This window comes from Myotis nattereri, assembly GCF_964212035.1.
Source record: "Myotis nattereri genome assembly, chromosome: X".
Classification (NCBI taxonomy): domain Eukaryota; kingdom Metazoa; phylum Chordata; class Mammalia; order Chiroptera; family Vespertilionidae; genus Myotis; species Myotis nattereri.
In genome coordinates this window covers 119792777-119810463 of record NC_138078.1, presented here as the reverse complement: position 1 = coordinate 119810463, position 17687 = coordinate 119792777, and the positions used below count along the sequence as shown (strand labels likewise).

The following is a 17687-nucleotide window of genomic DNA, read 5'->3' as shown; positions in this document are numbered from 1 at the left end:
AAGCCTCATGGTAGATTCCAGCTGCCTGGCTGCCGGCCGCCATCTTGGCTGGCAGTTAATTTGCATATCGCCTGATTAGCCAATGGGAAGGGTAGCAGAGGTATGGCTAATTACCATGTTTCTCTTTTATTAGATAGGATAGGATGTTTTAACAACTGCACAGGATAAAACGTCTCCCCAATTCTCTTCCTACCCATCAAAATTCCTTAAAATGGAAAAAGCTGCAATGAGCCACATGGAATTGTTCCCTGAGGTCACCATTGATGGCCCCGTAATTCAGCTATTTTTCTGTCCCTTGGGAGATTTCCTATTGAGCCAGTAGACTTTTCTTTGTCATGTCTTCTCTGGCCTATCTGTAATAATAGAAAAATCTTTTGGCCTTGATTAAAACAAATGATAGATAAGCTTCCTTGTCTTTCCCCAGAGCTCAAATCCATATTAACATGGATGCTGAGTCTCTTAGACCCATAGTTGTCATCAGAATAATGTCTGGCTTATTATATTCATTGAATGGGGAGCAGAGACAAACCATCTCTAGGGTGTGGTGTGGAGCTTCCTTTCATCGAAAATGGTGTTTTGTACATCTGCTGTTCAATAAAGTTAATCCACAATGATGGCAGATTAGGAGGTCTCCTCTGGCTACTGGCTTTCTTTCCTGAAAGGATGTTTCCTTTTCCAAGCTAGTCAAATAAGACTAATGTTAGATTTCACATGGAAAGATACACCAAAAAATGTTAAGCCTCCTGTTTAGGAATCATTGTTCTGCCCATCATACCAGCTAAACCCAAGGATAGACCAATTAAGGGGTACCCTTTGAATATTTCGTGCTGCCTCCTTTATTTTTCCCTCAATTAAATTACCCTTAGCATTCAAATGTGGAGCTTGTGAAGTCCCAGGAGGAAAAGAGTCCCTCATTATGTGTTTCTACTGTATTGACTATGCCTCCTCCATAATGAGAGATGTTGGAAAATAAGGACTTACAGAGCTTATTCCCAGAGCAAGACCCTGCCCTTCTATGAGAATTGTACTTCTTAGGAAGGCAGTTCTTTAAAAAAAAAAAAAAAAAAACAACAACTTATTTTTATTGTTGAAAGTATTATATATGCCCCTTTTTTACCCATTGACCCCCTCCATCCCACACCTGCCCCCTCAAGCCCCAAGGAGATTCATGGTCCAAGCATTCTAGCCTTCATTGTAATGTGAGGTCTTCCATAGTAGTTAATGAGAATTTTGTTCTGTTTTGTTTTGTTTTTTTCATCTCTGTTTTCTTAGTCACTAGCACAGAAACTGGCATATAGTAAAATAAAAGTTTGGTTTGGGGAGGAGTGAGAGAATAAGCAAGCATATGAAAATCAAATTCTAGATACAATATTATGAGAACACATGGGAGGGAGTAATTAATTCCAGTGAGTTGTTTTCACAGGCAAAGTGACACTGAGATGACCATTGAAAAATGAGTAGGATTTGACAGGTAGAGATAAGTGTTGGGGGAGGAGAGGGAGATGAGAAAGACATTTAAGGCAGAACTCCTTCCGAATTTAAGAAGCAAGTTCATTGTAGCAAAATAATGCTGTTAATTACACATGTTCCTTGTCTGTTCATGTAAACAGTCCTAGCAAGAACTCTGCTTGCTAACATTTAATAGGTACTTTAAATTAATATATATTTTTAAAATAGTAATACTTCGCTGTCTTTTAAAAAAACCTAGTAATTTAGATCAGTCTCTCCCCACCCCCACAGAATTAGTCCAGAGTTTGGTCCGTTATAAATTCTTATATTTTTATCTCAAAAAAATTTTATTGGGAATAATTACTGAGGGCATACCCAAGCTCAGTTAGCTACCTTGTTACATGAGCCAGGTCCTACCTCAACTTTTCAGCTGGTCTGAAACAAAGGTTTTTATGACCTTCTGGAGAAGCAGGATAGTTGCTGGTAGATTTTGAGTCTCATTGTGCAAAATTTGGAAACTTATGCTCTATTTCCAAAAGGGCTGATGATAAGTCCAAGGTCATCTTGCAGTTCAGCCAAGCTATCCTTAGAAATCTGTGTTCTCTCTTCAGGTTGACTGCCTGAAAATCTTGTTAAGGATCTGCATAGAGAGGAGGCAGTCAGGACTCTAGTGAGTTAAAATATCTTGATACCCAGGCATAATTTTTAATTTTCCAGTGAATTTTGTAGCAACTCTAAAGAAATAGCAATAATGTCTTGGAAATGTATACCTGAATTGAAATCATAATTTTTATAAAATAGCTCAATTAGATCCTATTCAGAACACTTATTTTAGATTAATCTATGGTTACAGTTCAGTGGTTTACTGTGAGTGTAAACTACCTCTTGGTGTTTGAAGGCTCTCTGGAATACCAAAAATGTTGGAAATGCCATTATGGACCTGGGAAGACTTGGATGGGGAGGAGTGCAGGCAGAGCTTTTCTGAGGGTATGAAGGGCCTTCAGGGTCTAGTTCTGAAAAAGCAAAGCAGTGTAATAAATTCATACACACTCAATTAATGGGTAGCAAAATTGTGGATACCATCCCCCACCCCTGCCACAAAAGAGGAGGTTGCTCTCTACAAGAAGAAAGCCAGAGTGAACTGGCCTGCCAGAAAATATCAAGGGTTGGACTACAAAACTAGCCTGTCTGTTATCATTGTCAAGCATCAAAAATGGGCAACCTCTAGGGTCACTAGTGTTTTATAGACATCAGTAACCTTTATACATCTAGTACAGTGTCAGTCATCTGGCATTGTTCCAACTGGTCAGTCCACAGATCAATAGTACAATGACAACAATTGCTCAATACAGTGGCTCTAGGGAAATTAATTATATAGAAGTATTTTGTTACTCATCTGCCATGTTTTTGCAGCACATCTGCTTCACCTTATACCTGCAATTAAATTAATTTATTAAAACAATTGTCATAGTACATTGATGGCATTGCAGTGGTTAAGAGCATCAGAGTTAGACTAACCTGACTTTGAATCCTTGGTCTACCCCTTACTGTCTGTGAAACCTTGGGCAAGTAACTAAACCCCTCTGAGCCCATGTTTCTTTATCTATAAAATGAAAAAAAGAAGAATACGTAGCTCACAGGTCTTTTGGAGTGAGATTATATAAAATACTTAGCACAATGCTTAGCACCTTGTAAGCACCCAATAAACAATTATATTGATGATATTTATTGATGACACAACATTGCAACTGTTTGCTTGACTTTTTCCAAACTAAACTATGAGGTCAAGGATTTTGTCTTACTCATTTCTCCAAAACCAACACCTGGTAGAGGGTGTGGCATCAAAATATTGAATGGATGGACAAATGGATGACTGAACTGCAGCTTCATAGAAATGACATTTGACTCTTTGTAACTCCCTAGCTCAGATGTGTACAGAGAATGGAGGCTGATAATGTTGCCAGGTAACTACTCTAGGCTGAGTAAGTACAAGTCGCTAGCCAGCACAAAGACTTAAGGCTACACTGAAACATTACATGATTTTAACTCTGAGGAACTAGCTAGCCCAGCTAACACACAGCATTTGCAGCATTTCCAGTAAGCTGGGATTTGGGGAAGTGCACAATTCAGAAAAGGGAGTACAAACCAACATCTTATGACACTGCCACCAATGACTGTGCCAAGTCAAGAAAGCATTGTGGAAAGGGTGCTAGAAAAAGAAATGGTAAAAGCAAAACAGAACAGGGTATTTATTGTGATTTGAAGGAATACATCTTGGCCTTTTCCACAACATTTTATAAAGTGATTTCAAATCTCCTTCAGAAGATTAAATTCCTTACATAAGTGGTAGTACTAAGTACTTGCTGATAGTACTCCTCAAGCCAGGTCAGAGACCTGGAAAAGGAAGAGAATTTCTCTGGTGTTCTGTTCCCAAGGTGTTTTAAATTGTTGGACTACTTTGATTTCTCAGGTTCTTTCAATGCTTATAAAAGACCCATGATTTTAAATGGCTATTTTCTTAGTTGGCATTGGAAATTCACGTATTCTTTGCTGCTTAATGGTTGAAAATAAAGAAAATAAGTAATGTGTTAGGAACTTTTGAAATGTCATATACAACTTGCCCTCTGGCAAGCCCTGCCAGGCAGTGTGGTCTGTGGAACTCTTGGGATATTGAACACAAGGAAGAAAGGGAGTTTATCTACTCTGGCTTTGGCCGTATGTCATGAATACATTTGCTTTTAAATGAATTTCATAAAATATTAATGTAATCATACCAAACAGCAGAGGGGTGAGTACATTAGTCGGAAGTTATATTTATCCTGTGTATTTGTTTTTTGTTTGTCTCCATTTATTAGTAGACAGTACATGGAGATAGGCATTTCTTTCTCAGTCAGAGTGGCAGAACTTGTTTAATGAACTGATGTTTCTGTAATCTGTGGTAAGGTAGAGCTGTGAGTGACAGAGCTATATGAATAACAATGAGGAGGCAGGCAGGACAATAAAAGGAAGACAAACATTTCAGTAGGAGGGAAAAATAGATGGGATTGTTTAGTTGGCACACAATGTAATCTAATCTTTTCCTACTGAAAATTAACAGTTTGTAAATGGGTGAAGTAATTTAACAGTTTTTCCAAAATCTTATACATAATGAATGAAATTTTCAGCGTTCATATTCCATAGCACAGGAATAGAGTATCAGGGGCCTTAAGCTCTCCAAAATGAAAAGGAAGACCTGAACCCCCGTCTCCATTGGCCTAGAGCCTGAAATATGGGCTATCACAAATGTTTGAGGACTGTGGGAATGAATGCCTGGATAAGTGAATTTATTCCTGTATATATGCATTCTTTGAATGACAAGAAGGAAAGTTACCTATCAGGACTAACACCTATCATGCCAGAAGTTTTCTTATCTGTTCTGTCCTTTTATTTTTTGAGATAAACCTCATTGTTTATCCCCACTTTTACAAAAAAAAAAAGGAAATGGAGGCACACAGATATTAGGAAACCTGCCTCGAGGTCACATAACTAGTATGTGGAGGAAAGTAGGGATATGAGAGCCACAGGGAAGAAAGGAAGGAGTGTGTGTGTACACACATGTATGTTGGGTGAGGTGACATATGAGGGCTAAAAGTAAATTTGTTTTCAGAAAAATAATATTTACTCTTAGAAGAAAATTTTTGCATACCATACATGTCTAGGGTCTTGACCTCTCAGCATGGCAGACATGTGAGTGGATGAGGAATGCCTAAACTTTCTTGGGTTGGCTTGCAATGGGGGATGCCCATGTTTCACCCCCTACCTCCTATCTGTCTAATCACAAGACTCCCTCACATTGGGACGATTGTACCTGAAGTTCTGCTTTTGTAAGAACCACAGATTCTTCCCACTGCTTAGATCTACTTCCTTCAAAATCTTAGAGAGGCACCCAGGGATTCAGAGCCACCTTAGGGTCATGCTTACAGGCATTGCTCCTCGGACCTGTGTGTTGAGCAGAGTCAAGTTTTTAGGCATGGGACCTACTACTGCTAATGCAACTGCCCCTACACTATGTAATAGTTTGCAGTCCACTGTGCATTCTGTAGCAGAGAGCAGGGTTGAGAGGTGGGACAATAAAGAGGTAAAATGCATGCCCTTCTCGTGAATAACTTGCATTTGGATATAGAGACAAAATGTAAACAGTGAAATACCACCTTTAAACCCAGGCAAGTGGGGCCCCTGCCCTGGGCCCACACCTTAGAGGACTTCGTTCTTTGGAATGCCTGTCTTGATATTTCCTAAGTCCCCTTCCAGTACTGAGCATTGACCAGGCAAGTAGTGCCATGAGGGTAAGTGCCCCAAGTCTAGATCAGGTCCTGTGTGGGGGTTTTTTTGTTTGTTTGTTTTTTGTTTTTTTTATAGCAAGAAGCACCTTTCTTGAAATTTTCTAAGTTCCCCTCCAGTGCCTAGAACTGACCAGGACTTGCAGTATCATCTAAGCAAGGAGCCCCAATCTCAAAATGAACCTACATAGCAGCAGTTCCCATATCTCCTCTTGGAGGTACTCTCCAAACCTCTATCCAACATTTGTAGTCATCTAGATGCCCCCAAGGAGCCTCAGAATTCATGCCTATGAGGTCCTCCCAGAGTCTTGGTTCCAGGAGAGTAGCCTGGCAAGTAAATCACTCCAGCTGCCTGGTATGGTATTTCTTTAATAGTATCACATGAGATTGTGCCAACAGAATAGTGTTGATGCTGTTTTGGAGTGAATCAAATTGTGTATATAGACAGGCCCCACAAAAAATATTTGATTGGGGACCCCCATACATCCTAGGAGCATCTTTGAATGAAACAAAGGATGGTATAAAATAAAATTCAGTGGCAACATGTGTAGAACAAATAGATTTTAGACATAGAGTTAAAAATGAACCAGGATTATCTGGAAATGGTTATTTAAGGAGGTTGGGTCTTAAGCCAGGCCTGTGGGCATGGGTAGAATTTAAGGAGGCTCAAATGATTCCACACAGGGATATCAACATGAAGAAAAGCATATAAAATAGTTCTTTATTGAGCATTTTGTGCTATGCATTATGTTAAGCACATTACATTCATCATTTTATTTAGTCCTCACAACTCCCTATAAGGTAGACAGAATTAACCCTGTTTTGCAAAAGAGGAAATGGAGGTTCAAACTATTCATTCTACTAAACATATGGTAGAGCTAGGACCCAGGTCTGCCTGATCCCCAAAACTGTGTGCTCTTAACACCTTGCTATACTGCAGAAAGCTCTGGAGTGTTACAAGGGGCAGTAAGAAGCCTTGTGTGAATGGAGCAGAGGGTGTGTGTTGGAAACCAGTGGAAGGCAAGACCAATAGACAAGACACAGTCATATTATTAAAGGCCTTGGATGTCAAAATGAAATCTAGAGACAAATAGGCACTAATTAAATATAACCAAGAAGCCCCATCCCAAAAGGAAAATGCACAAGTATACTGTAATACAGTATTTAAGACCTGGTGCTAATATCATGTTTTCTTAAATATTCTGCCTCTGTGTTTCTTTGGTATGAAGCTTATAAGTTAACATTGTGCATCCACTTGACTTTTCCTGGTGTCATTTATTGTTCTTTCTTTCTTCTCCTTTTTTAGACTTTGATCCTGCTCTTGGAATCATGACCGGAATTCCACCAATAACTCCAATGATGCCTGGCTTGGGAATAGTACCTCCTCCAATTCCACCAGATATGCCAGTAGTAAAAGAGATCATACACTGTAAAAGCTGCACACTTTTCCCTCCGAATCCAAGTAATATTCTGCTTTTTTCCCCACACAAATCATTGTGTTTTCTTGTCTAGGAACACCTTTTTCTTTTTCAAAAGAATATCCAAGGGATTCATAGATGTATGTACAGAAGCTTCACCTAGAAAATTGAAGACAAGAAAATTTTCTCTTACTAGGAAAGGCTGAATTTTATGCTCAGAGCAGTAGATTTCTGTGTGCTGGTGGCAGTACAAATGATAAAGTGTATTTTTAATGTCATCTAGTAAGGGATTCTAGTGTGTTGATACAGAAAGAGGCACCTGACACAAATTGCTCAACACTGTCATTTGCAGTCTTTCCTTTTCATAACTGACTTACATTCTGGTGATGGCAGAAACATAGTGTGTTCTAAGCCTACCTGAGGCACATAAGAATGTAAATTTGGTGCTAAAGATCCTCCACTGCTATGAGCTATTCACACATCACTCAAACTACAGCTATTCAATTGATGGATTGCAGTAGGCAGTGAGGTCAGGTTCAACTTACTGTGAGGGCAAAGAGGAATATTGAGACTGAGTCAAACTACTTGCAGCTATTCAGTCAATGCAGTTCATGTGGAAATGATCTAGATGGCTGTCTTGCCAGTAATTAATAGGTTTCTCTTTAGACTCTTAAAAACATCTTCAAAGATATGGTGGCCATTTTTCAGTTTAAATGTAGCTGCAGTAATAATTGACTCAATCATTTTTCCAGATCTATTTGGGGTTTTATTTACTTTAAATGGTCAAAAGCTACATCTTCATAACCCAAGCCTTCTTAAAGCTTTTCCCACAGTTCTAGTGATACTGGGTGGCCTACTTAAGAGAGCCACCACTATAGTGCTAAGAGATTAAAATTGTTTGCCAAGGGCCCTGGCTGTTGTGGCTCAGTTGGTAGAGTATTATCCCGTGCACTAAAAGACTGCCAGTTAGATTCCTGGTCATGTCACATGCCCAGGTTGCAGGCTCTCGCATTGATGTTTCTCCCTGTCTATCTCCCTTCCTCTCTCTCCAAAAATCAATAAAAATCTTTTCTAAAAAACTTTGTTAAGGGACACACTCAAGAGTCTAGGCCATAGATCAAATGAACTTGCCTAACACAATAAACATGAACCTTTCACATGTGACTTCAGACAACTATTTTATTTCCCACCTTACATAGGAACCAGTTAATCATGGAATCAGGCCTTGGCAGGGACCAAGATTCTACTTAGTATGGTCTGCTCAGAACTGAGAGGATTTTAGAATCGGTCAGAGTTGGTTGAACAAATCATCTTGACCCTTCTTGCTAGTGAAAAATGTTCTTATACCTTCTTCCAATCTTTGAACTTGTCAGCAGGGTATTCCTTCCAGGCCAATAAGAAATTTAGGAGTCCAACATCTCAGAGGACTGAATTAGGAGAATAATTAGCATGTCACAGGAGAATTAGGAAATGGAGAATAAGATGGCCCTAGTACACCTTACCTGCCAGCTCATTTGGCCATTTCTGGATTTGTGTTTAGTGCCTCGGTGAATGAGTGGCATTGTTGTACCCTTGTCTCTTACTCTTAGTGCCACTGTCCCAACCAATGGGCAATGGACTTTTTTCCCTTTCTTCTACTTGTTGCTTTTAGAATAGAGAAAGCTGTGCATCCCTGATACTACATTTTTTTTACTTCAAAAGCCATGACTTTAGGCATTACAGTGTTAAAACCTCCTGCTTATATAAAAGTAGAGCCCTACTGGCTTAATCATTCATTTATCACATTACCAGCCTGCACTAGGCTTCCATAGTCTTAATCAAGTCTAATCTAACAAGATGGCTCATACTCTGTAATATTTATATTGGGTACAAGGGATTACTTTGCAGTATGTTCAGTTCCTGAATTTCAAAAATAGCACAGATACCTCATGTATAACACATAAACTTCCTTGTTGAGCCTTTAAATGAATGTAGAAATATATGGCTTAAAGGGGCTCTAACTTTTGATAGTCTCTATCAAAGGAAACAGACAGCTCTCAAACACATTTATACTTTCCCACCTACAGATTTGCCTTCTCACTTCTGAGTTGGAAGGACCACAGAGCAAGAGGGACGCATTTTACCTTCAGGACTCAATCCTTTAGTTCTTCAGGTTTTTTTAAGGATGCTGACAGGGCATTTAGTATGAGTAAAGTGGTGGCTTCTGGGAAAAAACATGGCTTTGGAATTGGATTCAAAAAATAACATTTCTGACACTGCTTAATGTAAACTCATGTTCTGTTTCCTTTTTAGAGCTTGAATTTTGTTTAAAAGGGCACTTAGTTTAATTGGCAAAAATACTAATGCAGAAGCCTAAAATAATAGCAAAAGTGCCATTTTTGTTAACAGCCCTCTCAACAATAAGGTCATGTGATATAGTGGCTGTTTATGAACCCATTTTAATCTGCTTCTGTCTTGTTGTTTCATTAGAAAGTATCTTTAGCATCAATTCCTTCCCCTCTCTCCCACCTAATACTTTATCCAGGTGCTTGTCACATATACAGAATTCTAAAAGTCCTGGGGTTCCCAGTAACTACAAATTCAGAGTCCAACTTGACTCCAAAAGCCTTTCACTGTTCTGCTTCATGTGACTGTCTTCAATCCATCATTTCTACTTGCCACTTACCCATTCTTTAGCTAAGTTCAACTGCTTCCTGATCTCACACTCCTCTCCAGCCCAAATCCAAGTCTACCCTCTCCTGAAACACTTTCATGTGAAATGTACTGAAAATAAAACATTAATCATTCATCACTCCAATGCATTTCCATTTAAATATTGGGTGCTAAATCCAATAGATACTTTTTAGTCCTTAAATACCTTTATCTCTGCTCTATTTAGTGCTAGTGACCTCTTCATCTTTCTTGAAAAATTAGGTCATTTGAAAGTGTAAGACTGAATGAGACAGCCAGAGAGATTATATAGATCAAGAAGGAAGACAACCAAACAGAGCACCCTGAGGAATCCCAACATTTCAAAATTTAAAGGAGCAAGAATAGTTTGCTTATGTACATCCCTTAGCAGCAAAGTCCTCAAAAGACTTTTATCTTTTCAATTTATCTCTTCTCTCTTAAGTCTTCTTCATTTATGCTTTTTCTCCACACTTCTGTCAAAATATCCCTTGTTTAAAGGTGACCTAACAATACTAAAGCCAGGGGTTAATTCTCAATTCTCTTCCTAACTGACCTTATAGCCGTATATGGTGCAGTTGATTACTTCTTACTCATTGATACACTTTCTTCACTTGGCTTCCAGGAAAACTACTGGTTCTCCTCCCACCACACTAATTTGTTCTTCGCAGTCTCCTTTGCCTATCCTTCTGTTCTCCCTGCCTTTTTATCATTGGAGAGAGCCTCATGGCTCATCCTTGAACCTGTTCTCTAGCTACACTCATACCTTTGATCATCTCATCCAATCTCATGGCTGCAAAACCATCTATATGCCATTGACCCTAAATTATATGTTTAGCTCAGACCTTGTCTCTGAACCCCAAATTTATATTCAACTGCCTACCTGTTATCTCCACTTAGATGTCAAGTATACATCTCAACTTAATATGTTCAAAATGAAACTCCTAATCTTCCTCCTCAAACCATTTCCACTAGTATCGTTCTCCATCTCAGATAGTGGCAGCTCTTTCAGTGTCTCAGGTTAAAACTTAAAGGTCATCCTTACCTACTTTATTTTCCTCACACACCATATTTAATCTGTTAGAAAACTCTATTAGATCTACCTTCAAATTTATATAGGTAAATCTAGAATTCTATCCTCAAAATAACCATTACTATGACCCCGTTTATATATACAACTATACATTTTTCTGAACTATTGCAATGACCTCCTTATTGTTTTTCTCTTTCACTCTTGCCCCTCACAGTCTATTATCAAGAGATTAAGCAGAGTAGTCCTTTTAAAAGCCTGAGTCAGATCATGCCCCTCCTCTACTCAAAACCTTTTAATAGCTCCCTATTTTACTCATAATAAAAGCTAAAGTCAATTTAATGCATTAGAAGACCCTTTATGATCTTTCCTCCCTCTCTCATAGTATCTCTTTGACTTTGTCTCCTCCTACTCTCCTGCCCATCACTCACAGTTACATTTATATTGACCCCCATGCTATTCCATAAACACACCAGGCAATCTTCTATTACGTGGTCTTTGAACTGGCTCTTCCCTCTACCTGAAATACTCTTCCTCTAAATAGCTGCATTACTAACTCACTTTCTTCAAGTATTCGTTCAAATGTCTCTTTGTCAGTGACTCTGACAACCTACTTAAAAATGCAACCCTCCCTACCATACTCCCAATCCTACTTACCCTCTCTATTTTTTACGTAACACTTATCGTTTAACAAACTATGTAATTTATAGAATGTAAATTCCACAAAGGTAGGTATATTTGTCTGTTTTTCCACTAATGTATCCCTAGCAGTTAGAAAAGTATCTGACATATAGTAGGTGTTCAATAAATATTTCTAGAGTAATGGATGGTTGGATGTATGGATGGGTACAAAAGGATAGGTCAGAGGCCTAGAAAGAAAACCAAGAGAGCCTGGAATAATTACCCCACATGCTGACAATTTCCAAATCTATATTTTCAGTCCATATTTTTCTTCTGAGCTTCAGACACATATATCCAACTGACCACTAGACTTTTCTAGGTGAATATACATCAAATGTGCAAAAAATGGTATTATATATTAGTGGACAATCTACCAGGTTAAAATTCAAGAGAATTGTGTTCTGCTCCCAGCTCTGTCACCAAATCTTGGGCTTGTCGTAAAACCTCCCTGGGCCTAAGTTTCCTTGTCTGTGAAGTGAGGATACTGTGTTTCATTAACCTAGATCAGCCGTGGGCAAACTACGGCCCACGGGCCGGATCCGGCCCGTTTGAAATGAATAAAACTATTGAAATAAAAGACTGTACCCTTTTATGTAATGATGTTTACTTTGAATTTATATTAGTTCCCACAAACACTCCATCCATGCTTTTGTTCCGGCCCTCCGGTCCAGTTTAAGAACCCATTGTGGCCCTCGAGTCAAAAAGTTTGCCCACCCCTGACCTAGATACTTCCAAGGTTTCATCTAGATCTAAAAATATGATTCTTGACATTAAAAATGTAGCCACCACAATAATTATTCACCTAAGCAAAAACCCCTAAAAATGTACTAGGAAAAGCAAGAGGAAGTTGGTAGGTAGCACATAGAGCTTTCTACCTTCATTGGAGCAGGCAGTACAGTATACACCCTGAAGTGACACAGTCCTGCTTTCATATCTCAGATATCCACCACTAAATCACCATGAGATCTTGGGTAAGTAACTTAAGCCCTCTGATCTGGACTAGGCAAAATCAGTTCTGGTCTAAAAATGTGATGGGTCAAACTGGAGCTGACTGTGAACCAATCTTCTAAAGATAAATGGTGACTGAGTACCCCATTGTGCTAGAAGCAAAATCCCCTGATTTCCAGAAGTCAGAGATATAGCAAAAGAAAGCTTTCTGAAACACAGTTACTTCCTCCACCACCACCCCCCCAAGGGTGGCTATCAGAGATTTACTGCATTCTCAATTAGCAGTTTTCATTTGTTGGAATAAGAGGGCAGCACCATCTCTCCAGAAAACTCAATTTTGCCAAGAGTTTTTACTCTAGCTGATAGATGTTCTGTATGGATAAGGTTACATTTTGAGTCTGCTGTGAAATAATAGTGCATGTGGAATACATAGTGGAATATCACTTTGTATCTGTGTCCCAGCATGTGGGAAAGCACCCAGAAGCCAGGAAAGAGCAATTATTTTCATTTTACCATTTTAAAACAGGCCTACCTCATTCATTTTGGTTTCTAGGAATGGGTTTTATTAAAAAAATTTTGAGGAAGTGGGTAAATTGAGCATTAATAAAGATTTACCAGCCTTCTGGTTATTTCCAATCAGTTGGGATTACATTAAAATATATCTGACCCCTGCTGATTGTCTAGGGGGCCTTCAATTTGGGGCTACCCTAATAAAATCTACTTAAAAGTTTATAGTATGTAAATTCTGGCAAACCAGTTGAGTGATCTGTGATGCTCCTTTGAAAAGCAAGATGCAAGTAGTTTATAGGTCCTCTGTGCTGCTTCTTGCCTCAAATATCAGCAGTGACTGTGATCTTAGTGCTAATTGCCTCACAGCTCAACAAAGTGGGTGCTTAGTTGTAATTAGAATTGTTAGAAGCTCCTCCTTTTCTATTACCAGAAATTATAGTTCTTTATACTCCCAGCTATCTGGAATCTTTTTACATGGAAGTTTTCTTTTCCATCCAGAGTGGTGATTGGGGTCTTACAAGAGCTTATCACATTACCTGATTAATAGCTTAGCACTTAGAATTTGCTCTCCTATGGGGTTATCATTGCTATGCCCAGATCACTGTATTTCAGTGGGATTAGAAAATCAGGGCCAGACAACAAAGTGCTTTGAGCTGTTAATTAATGAACTGTCTATTAAGGAAGATAGTACAGCCTGTTGCCTTGCTTGTTGGCATACACCTAAATCTCAGCAAATGCTATCAAAGAGGCTTTCTACATTTACACAATGAAAATAAATAAATCCCCAGCATTCTTGACACTACTCTTAGTAACCTTTATGCCCATTTACTTAGCAGACAGTCACCACAGAATAATCATAGCATCTAAATAGGTGATAACTTCATCAGAATTTTTATTTTTTAAAATATTTTTTATTGATTTCAGAGAGGGAGGGAGTTAGAAACATCAGTGATAAGGGAGAATCATTGATCAACTGCCTCCTGCACGCCCCACACTGGGGATCAAGCCCACAACCTGAGCATGTGCTCTGACTGGAAATTGAACTGTGACCTCCTGGTTCTTAAGTTAACGCTCAGTCACTGAGTCAATGCAGGCCAGGCCATCACAGAATTTTTAAATCCCACCAATGTAGTCAAGGAAAAGAGCCTTTGTATTTGCAGTGTTACATGTAACCGCAGCAGCAAACAGATATTCCTTAGAGCCTCTCAACAAATCTAAAGGTAGACCTAACTAAGCAAACTCATTCTATATAATAGTTAATGTGCTAATTAGACCCGACTGTGGAATGACCTTCCAGAACGACAGAATGACCAGTGGGGCGGTGGAGGGGAGGCAGGGGGCTGCGAGGGCTGAGTCCCTTGCAGGAATTCTAAAGATCTGGATAAAGCAAGGAGCTGTGAGTTTAGAAGTCCAGGTCTTAGCTACCACTCTACTCCAGACTTGTGGTAGGGCTTTAGGAGCCCCAGATTGGTAATTAGGAAACCTGGGTTCTATAATAATAAATAATAATAACACTATAGTAACTACTATTTTTTTGGAACCTATCAAGTGCTAGGCATTGTACCACATGTAATATAGAAGTAGATTATCAAGTATCCTACAATAAACCTTATAAGGTATCCTTATTTTAGAGATGAAAAATGAGGTCTCAGAGGTTCTCCCATGGTCATACAAACAGTGGGTAATTAAATTAAAGTTTAAATCCAAGTTTGCCTGCTCCAAGTTCATGCTCTTTATCTTTCTATCTAAGTTGTTGACCCTGAATGAGTTACTCCACCTCACTCAGCTAAGATTTTTGTTCTGTAATAAGATTTTCGACCAAGTCAGTGTATTTTAATCCTAGCTACTTATTAGACTTGCCTGAGGAGCTTTAAAAAAATAATACACAGGCTGAATTACAGGCTAATTGCATCAGATTCATTAGAGTGGGGCCTAAGCATTTTTGTATGTTTCTTTGTTTGACTCCCAACTTGATTCTAATTTGCTGCCAGAATTGAGAATCACTGGAAGTGTGATACCTAGAATCCTTTCCAGTTCTTAAAAACTAAGAAGCATAAGTCTCAAGAGATTCTGGACTTCATCTTCCCCTTTTGATTAATGCCGGGGTCCAACCCCAGCGGGTCCAGGGGTCCCCAAAGGTGTGGACGGAGTCGGCGAAGAAAGAATGACACGGAGACAGTGTTCAGTTGATCAGCAGCCTAGCCAGGATCTCTGGTCAGGATCTCCAGCGAAGTTCTGGTTAGGATCTCCAGAGAGGTTCTGCTTAGGATCTCCAGCCAGGTTCTGTGTCCATGTTGTCTTGCTAGGTTCTCCAGCCAGGTTCTCCAGGTTCTCCAGCCAGGTTCTGTAGCCATGTTCCCTCGCTAGGTTCTCCAGCCAGGTTCTGTCCAGGTTCTCCAGCCAGGTTCAGTCACCAGGTTCTAGTCAGGTTCTCTTGCCAATTTCTGTAGTCAGGTTCAGTCCAGGATCTTTTGCCATGTTCTCTCGCTAGGTTCTGTCTCTAGGTTCTGAGGCCAGTTTCTGTCCAGGATCTTTTGCCATGTTCTCTCCAGCGAAGTTCTTCTGTCTCTAGAGAACGTTCTGTGTAGGTTCTGTGCCTAGGTTCTGTCTCTCTCCATTCTGTCTTCTTACATCTGTATTTATACCAGTTGATTCCAATCCTATCAATCTCTATTTCAAAGGTTAGGGCGTTTCTTATCTCCATTCCAGGGAGTAAAGATTATGTAGCTTAAGCATGATTGTTCGTAGTTAAAGTGATTAATTACCCGCCTGGCACTTAGTTCAGAGGTTTTATTCCCTCCCTAACTTCAGGGGAAAATCCCTACCTGGGGAAACAACCTTTCTCAGAGACCTTGGTTAAAACACATAGTGCCTAGAAGGTGAGCAAACATATTAAGAACAGTATGCCATATATGCCAGGTCCCTTGAAACAGCAAGCATGGACCAGCTCCCGGCAGATTAAATCTATAACCTCTCCAGTGTCCATGACTAAGACATTGCAGAGTCCTGCTCACTAGGTTATCTTCTTTTTCCCTTCAAATTTCTCATATGGATCAAAAAAACAATACAGTGAGTTCTTAAAATTACTGACATTTTAAAAATTAACAGAAACTTTGTAACTTCCCTGGATCTCTCTCCCCTTTTATTGACTCAACAGAGGGAAAGAGAACATCATGAGAGCGTGATTATTCTGAGCCACACTGATAAGACAGACAGCGGTAGCAAAATGACAAAGCTAGAGATGCTGATACCCAAGGAAGCTCCAAAATCACCTGCTTGCTAACTTGGATAAAAGCCAGGTGGGGGCCTGGACTTAATCCATAAGTGAGACTCATTCATTTTTATATGTGAGCTGTAATCACTGGTTGTTGAGCTCTCCAAATCTTGAGCTGGAAGAATTATTGTTAAGAGCTAAGTGGAAAGAACGGATTACACAAAATAAATCCTTGCAGATCCAAAAACAACACTAGAAAAACCCTTGACCATCATGCTTTGCATTGGGGACTGTCAACTGTGGGATTTTGCTTGGAAAATGCTTTGAAACATATAAATAGCAATAAGGAGCTGAAAGATACAACAGGCTTCATATATAAAATGAGTGAGTAGGAAGCCCATTTTTTTTTTTTTTAAAGCAGAGAGAACATCGTCTCATTAAGCAGGTTTATAATGTCTGTCTATAGCCAAGTTTATGTCACTTTAATGATTTCCCAGGTGGGTTTACTTTTTCTTCTTTCATAGTTCCCTCTAAATGCTGTATGTTTGGCTCTCGACCTCAGCTCTCTCCATCAAGGAATTTGAGGAAGAGCTCACTGGTATCAAAACAAAACAAAAAAAACTTAAAAGGATCATTTTTACTCTGACCGACATTGTCAACCAAATCATTCTGAGATCTATAACTATTTTTTTAAATGTTTACCCCATCATTGTCAAATTAATCCTAAAACAGTTCTTTCAGTAAGGATGAACAGAGAGAATTTGGTAACTACAAACTGAATTATACAAACTCTTGTCTCAGGGATCCTGGTTCTGAGAATTCCTGAAACAAAGAGTTTAAACTAAGTGTTATTTCACCCAAAGAACTGTCTTCTTAATAAAAATTACTGAAAGTCAAGAATAGCTGGTTGTCACAACAAAAGTAAAGAACATAACTGTAAAGCTCTGCATGGGACAGACAAACAGGTCTGAGTCTATATCCTGTAGCCATTATGGGCACCAAACCATTGAATAAAATGATTTTCAGGTTCATGCAATCAATTTTCTGTGGAGCAGAGATGAGCACCTTGGAGTTACTTGCTTCTGGCACTTTTCAGCAAAAGTCTGGTGGGAACAGTAAGGCTATCTCTGGGATATGTTAGGTTTCAAAGAGGTCTATCTCAAGGACACATTTTAATTTCAAATGCTTTTTCACTTACATTTAGATCTTCCACCTCCTGCAACCCGAGAACGACCACCAGGATGCAAAACAGTATTTGTGGGTGGCCTGCCTGAAAATGGGACAGAGCAGATCATCGTGGAAGTGTTTGAACAGTGTGGAGAGATCATTGCTATTCGGAAGAGCAAAAAGAATTTTTGTCACATTCGCTTTGCTGAGGAGTACATGGTGGACAAAGCCCTTTATCTTTCTGGTAAGTATTTAGTCATGAGGATTCTGCCTACCAGGCACAG

General features: G+C 39.3%; 1 protein-coding gene across 1 annotated transcript in view; it reads left to right on the top strand.

Moving 5' to 3' along the window:
- ENOX2 (ecto-NOX disulfide-thiol exchanger 2) overlaps positions 1-17687 on the top strand; it is a 305848-nt gene that overhangs the window by 235902 nt on the left and 52259 nt on the right. Inside the window, exons 4-5 of the mRNA XM_081081306.1 lie at positions 7075-7230; positions 17441-17647. Of these exons, the coding sequence (XP_080937432.1) occupies positions 7075-7230; positions 17441-17647 (363 nt within the window). The remainder of the gene's footprint in view (positions 1-7074; positions 7231-17440; positions 17648-17687) is intronic.